Source organism: Camelus ferus, chromosome 11 (genome assembly GCF_009834535.1).
Source record: "Camelus ferus isolate YT-003-E chromosome 11, BCGSAC_Cfer_1.0, whole genome shotgun sequence".
Lineage (NCBI taxonomy): Eukaryota > Metazoa > Chordata > Mammalia > Artiodactyla > Camelidae > Camelus > Camelus ferus.
In genome coordinates this window covers 12,795,347-12,804,555 of record NC_045706.1, presented here as the reverse complement: position 1 = coordinate 12,804,555, position 9,209 = coordinate 12,795,347, and the positions used below count along the sequence as shown (strand labels likewise).

The 9,209-nt window shown below is 56.9% G+C and overlaps 1 protein-coding gene across 1 annotated transcript; it reads right to left on the bottom strand.

Moving 5' to 3' along the window:
• Positions 1–548: 548 nt before the first annotated feature.
• Positions 549–8,199, bottom strand: VAX1 (ventral anterior homeobox 1). Its single transcript, XM_032490814.1, has 3 exons — positions 6,319–8,199; positions 5,002–5,189; positions 549–3,184 (listed from the first exon to the last, which is right to left on the bottom strand). The coding sequence occupies exons 1-3, from the start codon at positions 6,557–6,559 to the stop codon at positions 2,609–2,611; spliced, it is 1,005 nt and encodes a 334-aa protein (XP_032346705.1). The 5' UTR covers positions 6,560–8,199; the 3' UTR covers positions 549–2,608.
• Between the last annotated feature and the right edge of the window lie 1,010 nt (positions 8,200–9,209).

Genomic DNA, 9,209 nt, shown 5'->3' with positions numbered 1-9,209 from the left:
ACTCTGAAAAACAAAAGTGGGCTGTCTGGAGGTTGGGGCTGCTCTGATCTCGCAAAATGCTGAGCTCATGGTGAGGGTCCTGGTGGAGTCCAACCCATACTCAGCTCAGCAACTCTCCCGCCCACACTGTACCACTGCCTCATTTTGGATGCCTCAAACTTGTGGTTCAGACACAGTAGAAGCAGAGGGTGCCAAAAGGCCTGGCTCGTGCGGATGCCCCAAGGAACCATGAGCCCCATATCACCCAGGTGTTCATACGCCACGAAGGCTGCCACACGGCTTTAGGAGGGTGTGTTTTGGAGCGCTATCCCTAACCCTCCTTGCTTCCCCAGAACCAGTCTACTTTGTCGCCACTGTGTATGTGTAGGGTAGCGGGGAGAGGTCTCCACAGGAATTAATATCTACTTTATTCTCTTGTTCCTTGTAAGTTTCTCTTTGCTGGTGGAGAGACTTATTCTAAGTCAGAAGAAAGAAAAACCTTTTCCTGTTCAGGGTCCTGCGATTGCACAAATCCAAAATACTGCCAGCATGGAGATGGGGCTGGAAAACTCTAGAAGCAGGGAGAGTTATTAGGAACTCTAGGGTGTGCAGAGACAAATTTCTAAATAAAACAAGAAACACCAAGTGGGAAGTCGAAGAGGGAGGACCTGAAGTTCCGACAGCATTGGAATAGAGGGCCAGAGAGTAAGACACTCAGGGACGCGGAACAAACATCTTAGCCAGGCACCTCTGTCCCCCGGGACCGGAATCCTCCTCAGACCTCATCCCAGGCGTTCACAGTACCAGTTGTAGGGCCCAGCACTGCCAGGGCTGCCACCCTCTGCCCCAGGAGTCCCCACGCTGAGACATCACTTGCTGGGTCTTTCTTCCTTTTCTTCTTTTTTTGTGTTTTTTTATCCTTCAAATACAAGACAAAAATACACCTCATTTATCATCATAGATATATATATTTCACTCTCACCACATAAATACAAAACATCCAAATATCCAAAACATTCAGAACAAAGTTAGTAGCCAGGATTCAGTGACACCTACCCGCGTTTGAATCATTATTTTCTTCACTATTTGCCTAAAAAAAAAAAAAGGAAAAAAGCTTCCGACTTAAATAATTTACAATAAAATTACTATTTTTTAAATGCTCTGCGCTGGCGTCGGATGGAGGAATACATTCTAGACACTGCGACACCTCGCCGCCTGGGTCTGTGGTTTTGGTTAAAATGCGGGTGGCGGTGGCTGTGGGGACGGTGGTTGTTGCGCGGGTAAGGGGTGAGGCCGCGACGGCATCGCGGTTCGGGTTTCTGTCTTGGAACCATGGAAACCCTGGGGCTTTTTTAGAGGAGGGGGTGGAGAGGGCTGCCTTTCCTATCCATGCAAGGAACTGATCCGGAATATAGAGATTACTGACAGAGGAGGCCGGCGGCCCTACTGTCCTTTACCGCCACCCTGCCTCCTGGTCCGCAAAGAATTCTGAAATCCGGGCTCTTCATGTTTGCTGGAAGGGCTTTGTGAATCCGGGGAGTGGGGGAGAGGAGGCAATGGGCACTGATTCATTTCCAAACCCAACAATTCTACCCGGAGTCACCCGTCGAGGACACGATGGGGAAAAGCGCCGGGTCCGGGAGCTGCCGCGAGCTGCACTGATCTCTCTCCTGGAGGAGGGTGAAGCTGTCGGCCAACTCCTGGAACAGCCTCAGAAAAGATTCTGAATTTTATTTCATCGGCGGCGTGGGCTTTCCTTTTGCTTTTTCCCTTTTAAATTCCTGTTTAAAGTCATCACACCCAGAACTTTAATTTTGCATTGCCCTGGGATACATTTTCTATTCTGAATTTTCTTAAGCCTTCCAAACTCCATTGTTATGAATATTTAAAAACTGGTTCCACTTCATTTGGTTTTGTGTGGTAGTTGTTCCTCTTGTTTTATTGCTGGTTAGATCAAATTTATTACCACCGTTGCCTATCAGGATGTTTGGTTTATTGTCTCCTGGGGTCAGGGGTGGTTGTGATTGGAGTTTCTTTAAAGAGGAGAAAATTCGGCAGGATTTGTCCAGCCAGGAAGCTGAATATGCATCGACTTTCCGGAGAGGTCCGCAAAGTGGGGCCCAGGGGCTTCAAAAAGCCCTGGTTTCTCTGGCGAGAGGAAGGAACGTCCTCCTTTTTGGTCTAGCGAAATCTTTTCAGCTGGGGTCTGCGTGCAGCTTTCCTTTTTCAAATATTCATAAGACTAATCAACGGCAGCAGTGGCCCAATATGGAGCAGGTGTTCTGTGCTTTGGACTTAGAACCAGTCTTTTTCCTCCAGAGCCGTCACTGGTTGGGGGCATCAGGTTCGCTAACTTAGGCTTTTGCCCCAATTCTTTGGATTCTCCTGGATTCAGAAGGAAGTTAGGGGCGGAGGGGAGGAGAACGACACAGAGGAAAGGTAGGGAGAAAAAAAAAAAAAAAAACTCAAATGGGATAATACTGGTAGCAGAGCCTGGTGGGGAAGAAGAGCTGTCAGACGCCTCGTGGGAGCCGGGAGCCCAGCGCAGGAGCCCCGGCGCCAAACGCTCGTGTCCATAAATATCACCACAATAGATACTATAAATATAAATACAGGGAAACACTTAAAATCAGTCCAGCGCTTTTTTCTCGGCCCCTTCTTTATTGTTGGTCCGGGAGTAAGGCTCGAAGGCCGAGGAGCTCAGGTATCGGGCGGAGAGTTCTTGCAAATTCCCGGCCAGCGAACCCGCCATTGTCAACGGGGCGGAGGACAGGCGGCTGGCGACCGAGCCGAGCAGCGAGGGCACAGGCAGGCTGAAGAGGCCGTGGCCGGCGGCCGGTGCGCCCGCGTGCAGTCCCCCTGGCCCGGTGGGCCCGGGACCCGGAGCGCCGCCCACGGCCGGTGGGTGAGGGGACGCGGCGCCCGCGGGACCCGGGGCGGCGGCAGCGGCGGCGGAGGCCGAGCCCGCGGCGGCGCCCGCGCCCAGGGCCGGCAGACTGGGCCCGCGTAGCGCGGAGCCGAGAGCGCCCGTGGCGCACGGCGGCAGCAGAGCGGGTAGGCCGGGCGGCGACAGCAGGCGGCCCTGCTCCAGCAGTCGCAGCACGCTGCACGTGGCAGCCGTCTCAGATACCACCGAGCGCAGCTCTGAGTCCTTGCCCTGGTCCTTCTTCTGCTTCGTGCGCCGGTTCTGGAACCAGACCTTCACCTGCACGCCGGGGCGCGGGGATAGTGGGAGAGAGGGGCAGAGGGAGACGGGCGTCAGGGGGAGCGGGCACCTAGGGCACGAGGGCTCCGGGTGCCCTCCCCAACTCCAGCCAGAGAGATCGGACCCGGGAGCTGTGGGGTGAGTGGTGGGGAGCCAGGTCCACCAAGAAGGGGACACAGCTCCGCTAGGCTGCACTTCCGGGTCATGGAAGCAGGCCTAGGCAGGCCCAGGTTACAAATAAAAAATGTCCATGACCCTAACTGGAAGAAAGACGAGAAGGGATTTCAGTGGGCGCAGCCAAACTTGTGGATCAGTGCTGCATAAAGGCCCTCATTTCCAGGAGGTGGAAGGCCTAAGGGATGCTGGGTGGCAAGTGGTAAGTAGGAAGTGGGATGGGTGGGGTGGAGTGTTGCCCTGCCTTTCAGGACCCAGGCCCCTGGCCCAAACCGCACGAATTTAGTCCCAACAGCACCACTCTTGTTGAAGGCTGTAAGAGGCTGTTTCTTGCTTGCTGGTGTCAGACTTGACCATCAACTAGCAGCAAGCAGGGAAGATGGCAATAGAAGGAATAATTTGTGCAAGATGGACTTCATAGGCCAAGATTTTCCCACCTCCTCACTACCAGCTGGATGGGAGGGTCTGAGTGATATCCTTAATTTACTCTGCTGCTCTCCATCATGAACTTTGGAGTCATGGGAGGAAGACAGTAGACTGGGGTGGACTAAATGCTCTCGATCAACCTCCTCTCTTACCTACTTTTCTCACTCTGCCCTTCTTCAGGCCTAGCTGGTGGCCCAGAATGGAATTAGGCAGCTCTATGGAAAGGTTATCCTGTCTAGATTCTGTAAACTAAGAAGGGTGGTAGCAGAGAGAATAGGGAAAAGCTACCATGCCAACTCAAACTCAAAATGAACATCCAATATGTTTTGTCCTTGGTTCTCAGCTTTCTGCCCAGATCCCATACCTAAAATGCCCCCCAACCACTTTGGAGCTGGGCACAGGGAAAGGGACTGGTCCTCAGAAAGGAATATGCCTTACCTAGGCCAAACTGGTGCTATGCCCTGGGCAGGCCCTAAATTACCTCCACAATGCAAAGCTCTCAGGCCCTAAAGTGCCCCTGGGCCCAGAGTCCACAAGGCCAACCCAAGCAGCATCATATGGATTTCAGGTAAAGGAGAAGATCTAAAGCACATTTGTCAGTGCTGGCTCCCAAGGCCCAAAATCTGCGTCCCATCCCATAACTCACACATCACTGGCACTGAAGGCAGAGCCTCCTAGGTGCTCAGGACTGGGAATGGGGCTGGGTCTAGCTCAAGGCCATGGAGGGCAGCCTGGTCTGCAAAGGCAGATCTGTGGAATATGCACCTCTCTAATCCCAAATTGTCACCCACAGCGCTGGAACAGGCGGCTTTGGCCCTAGCCCCATTTTTGCTCAGTGGGCCTGGGTGCTGTTTAAGGCTGGGGTCTCCAGAGGGGGTGGTGCCTGGAAATCTGGCCAAAATGGGGTGGCCAAAACAGGGACAAACATCAGTTCCTCCAAAAGCAGAGGCAAGCAGGGAATTCTCAAGACTTGGGGTCCAAAAAGAAATCCAAAAGGACAGGATTTGGGGTCTCATGGGCCCTGGAAGATTCGGGGGTGAAGGGGGAAAGGATGGCTTAGGAAGGGGAGAAAGCATTAGGCCTTTCTTCCCCATCCTCTCTATCTCCTCTACCTCCTCTGGGAGGCTCTGTCCAGAGCCAAGCTAGGTGATGTGGAAGAGCTGGCTGGGGGTGATGGGAAAGGAGGCTAGTGCCGAGCTGTGTGGGCCGACGGGTACCTGGGTCTCGGAGAGGTTGAGCTGCCGCGCAAGCTCCGTCCTCTCGCGGCCCACCACGTATTGGCAGCGCTGGAACTCCATCTCCAGCCTGTAGAGCTGCTCCGCAGTGAAGGACGTGCGCGTCCTCTTGGGCCGATCCAGGTCCAGGCCCTTGGGCAGGATGATCTCTCGGATGGACCCCTTGGCATCTGGGGAAGGGGAGATGTCAGGCACCATCACCCTCCTGTCTCCCACCACCTCCCCTGGCAGGAGTTGGCTTATGGGACATAATCACTAGCAGCCTGCAGTCCGGAGGTGGGTGGGTGGGGTGCAGCTACAGCTGGGGAGCAAGGAAGCTGTGTGTTTGGTGGGTGAGGGTACTAACTCCACATATCTGATGGGAGGGGAAATCGGGCTTGGCCTTTGTAGAGCCTTTCGGACAAGGAAGGGAAAACAATCAATTTCAAATCGTCTAACGTTCCTTTTGCCTGGGGGCCTCGGCTGCGTAGACTGGGTCCCCTGTAACCTGAGGGTGCCTGCACTTACCAACCCAGGACCTGCCTGCCCCAGCTCTGGAGCGTGTTGACCAGACCGCTCTCCGGCGGTCCCCACCCCCACCCTGGGGTCTCCTCTCCCGAGCCCAGGCGGCGAAAGGAGGAGGGACGGAGTCGGAGCCTGCGGGGCCTGGCGATCTGCTGGCGGGGGCGGCGCCGGGCCGAGGCCGGGCCTCACCACCGCCGCCGCCCGAGCCGAGCGCACACGGCGCAGCAGAGCGAGGCCGAGCCCAGCACTAAGGCGACATTCGCGGCCCGGCAACCCAGCCCAGCTCCTTCTCCCAGAGGCGCCCGCCAGCCCGGAGCGCGGCGCCGGGCCCCTCGGCCCAGCGCGCCACTGGCCGGGCTGTAGCCCGCAGCCCGCAGTCCGCGGCTGTTCTCCAGCGCCGCGCTCAACTCGCCAGCGTGCGGGAGCCTGCGGGAGGGTTTCGGGCAGGTCCTCCGACCAGCAGAACGCGAACTCATCCTCCAGAGTTTCCTGCTCCTTTCCCGGGTGGGAGGCCGCAGCCTGGAGCCTGAGCCGGCCCGCACAGACCCTCGGCTCCCTCAGCAGCCGAGCCGGCGGGGCCCCTCGAGGCTAGGAGGGATCCAGGCTCCCGGAGAGAGCGCGCCCCAGGTGGGAGTCCCCAGCGGCCGGCCGGAACCAGGGCGGGGAGGGCCAGCAACTTTCTCTTAAGTCCCAGCCCGCAGACCGTCCCCGGCGGCCAGGGTTGGCGGCGGCGCGGAGCTCAAGCCTCGGAGTCGCCCCTAAAGAACGCTCCCCGCAGCCCTGCCCCATTCCTACCTCGGACCAGGATCCGGCGGCAGTAATCCGGGTCGGCTGTGGAATTGGATTTACTTTTGTTACAATCTTCCGCTGCGCCCGACGCGGAGAAGGCGCCCTGCGGCTCCTTGAGGTAGGCAGCAGGGAGGTTCCCCTCCGCGCCCTTGCTCTCCCGGCTCTCCTTGTGCGCGTTCTTCGAGACCCGGGCAGCCTCTGCGTCCGAGTGGCACCGAACGTCCATTTTGTCTGTTTTCCCAAACATAGGAGAGGCAAGAGCAACAACAACAACAACAACAAAAACCCCAAAAAACAAAAAACAAAAAAAAAAAAAAGGAGAAAAGAAAAAAAAAAGGCAGAGGGGGACAAAACCCCTACAATGCAGCCCCTACGCCCGGCCCAGAGAGAGGCAAGCGGCCGGAATGAATGTCCTCCGCGGGGCGGCTGCGGCGGCCGCGGGCGGGTCAGCTGCGACCGCCGAGTGGCGCGCTCGCCGAGAGGCGGCGGGTCTGGTCCAGGATCCCGGTGGAGCAGCGGCGAGGCCGCCTCGTCAGCGCCCGCGTCCTCTGAGCACGTCCAGTGTCCCCAGCCTGGCGATCAGGTAGCGAGCAGCGCAACTCCGAATTGCTGCGGCTCCCGCCTATTACTGAGACCGCGAGTTGCAGTTGTCCGACACCCGGGGGGACGCACACTCGCTGTTGCAATTGATTACGGGTAATTTCGCAGCCCCCACGTTTCGGTTACCTCATGAATACACTAAATTGTTTGGATAATATATCAGATCGTAATGGATGGTTTCTGTCCTTGTCCCCAATCAAGTAGGGGTTTAGCCAGTGAATAAACGGAAATGATTGGTCTTGCTTTCAGGAAACACACAATCAAAGACCCACACTTCCAGAAAAACTTTTGACAAGATTCATCCTGAATTGTTAGTACCATTAGCAGGCATTATTAACTTTCCCTTTGCCTTTGACCCTCCTGTTCACATACCGGCTAGAGGGGTTTTCTCCACACTCCACAGATAGAGCTGAATGAGGGTGGAGGGGGGAGGGAAAAAAACAAAACAAAACAAAAACCCTTACACACCCTGCAGCAGAAGAAAGCAGTTGCCTCTAGGGGGAAAAAAAGAAAGGGAGGGAGGAGAAAAAGTTTTCCCAAAAAGTATCTCCTCCACACTCTAAAAAGCCAAGCTTTCGTCCCAAACAGCTCCTTCTTAACACACCTCGACGCCGACAGCCATCTTAAACTGCCACCTCTCTTCATTTAGTTCCAGTTGGATTTTTTCATGCCTGCACCTCCAGCAGCCCTGAGGCAGCCCATTCAAAGGGCAGCTTTGTACTCAGAGAGTCCAGCAGGAGAGAAGGGGGGAGAGGGAGAGAGAGCCGAGAAAATCTCAACTGTGAGATCTGCTTCAAAAAAAAAAAAAAAGTTTTCCCCTAGCTATTTCATTGTCTCTGCTACAATATCTTTGAGAAAAGCAACAGCCAGTAATCCAATAAGAGCATTGATTAGGCCACAATGATTCAATTCAAGCGCATGGCCTTGTGCAAGGAGCATGCTCCAGCCCTTCTCGTCACCTTGCCGGGGCAGAAGCCCTCTCCACGCCGCTCTCCCCATTCATTCCTTTATGGGAAATGCGGAGCAAAAGGAGTGAAAGATGGCAATTATCTAATTGGACTATTAACAAACAGTCCTCTGAGTGCGGCGGTCTGGCGTGGCTCCTGGGCGGGGGAAGGGCCGTGTTCCCTGCCCTCATTCACAAAGAGTGCAGGGGCCGGGGAGGAAAGGGGGTTTTTTAAAGGGAGTGAGGTTGGGGGAGAGGAGAGGTGGGAGGTTTGGCTGAGAATTTTTCCACACAATTCCAAGAATGGGGGCGGAGGCGGGCGGGGAAAGGGAGGGGGCTGAGGGCGGGGGTCGCAGCGAGCCGGTGGGCGAGGGGGAGGGGAGGGGAGGGGTTACAAGTGTGTGCGGTGGGCTCCGAGGGGCTCCGGCTGGCAGCAAGATGCGCTCGGGCCGCCCCACCATCCCGCCGCCGCCGTCGACCAGCCGGACCCCAGCAAGTGTCGGGGGTGGTGATGATGAAGGGGGCCTGAGCCGCGTCCTTCGCACTCTCCCCCTTTCCCTTCCTCCCCCCACCCCCTAGTTCGCTGGGAGAACCAACGCTTGGTCCGGTTCCGGCGGGTGTCTCTGGCCCCGGAGGCAGACCTTAGGTTTTTACTTTATTTCATTGGTTGGGGGTTGTGTGTGCGCACGTTGGGGGGGGGGGGGGACGGTGCGCGCGCGCGGGCGCTCGGTTGTCCTGAGCTAGTCTCTGCAGGGCGGGTATCCCGGGTCCCCGGCAGATGGGTGGCCCGTCAGTCCTCCTCCGCGGGCGCAGCCCTCCAAACCCGACGCCAACTGGGCCTCTGGGTGGAAAGTGCCTTTGATTCCTGGCTCTGCCGGGGCCGGTCGACAGGGGTGGGGGGGTGTCTTTGTGGCCGTCCGGTCTTGAAGATGTATAGTGGACTTTAGACAGAATCCAGCCAAGTCTCCGACTTTGCCTCAATGTTCAAACGCCCAGGTTGGCGTTTCGAGGCCCCGAGGGCTTCACTCCCTCGCGGGCCGAGCCAATGTGGGGCGCCACCGCGGGGTCTTGGCTCCCATTACCACACAGCCAGTGCGGGTACCTGGGATTCGGGTCCTCCTGACGGGGATTCGGGCTGGGTATGGGGCCCTTGTTTACCTGCAGAGCTCAACCAGAGGCAATTTTGGGGGCCTCCGCGGGCGGGGAGACCGTGGTGCCCTAAATCCCGGCCCACCAGGCCTTCCCCACCACCTAGGAAATGGGGCCTTAAACCCTACGACAGATGGCTGGGGCCAGGCCCTCCCTCCGCCCCCATCCCAACTGCTCCGGGTCCCTTGGGGCCTCCTTACCC

Bases quoted from the DNA above. Each gene is read 5' to 3' on its own strand.
- VAX1 (XM_032490814.1), bottom strand. From the start codon at position 6,559: ATGTTTGGGAAAACAGACAAAATGGACGTTCGGTGCCACTCGGACGCA. The intron at 5,190-6,318 runs GTAGGAATGGGG...CCCCTTCCCCAG, and splicing joins CCGCCGGATCCTGGTCCGAG to ATGCCAAGGGGTCCATCCGA. The intron at 3,185-5,001 runs GTACCCGTCGGC...CCCGGCGTGCAG, and splicing joins TCAACCTCTCCGAGACCCAG to GTGAAGGTCTGGTTCCAGAA.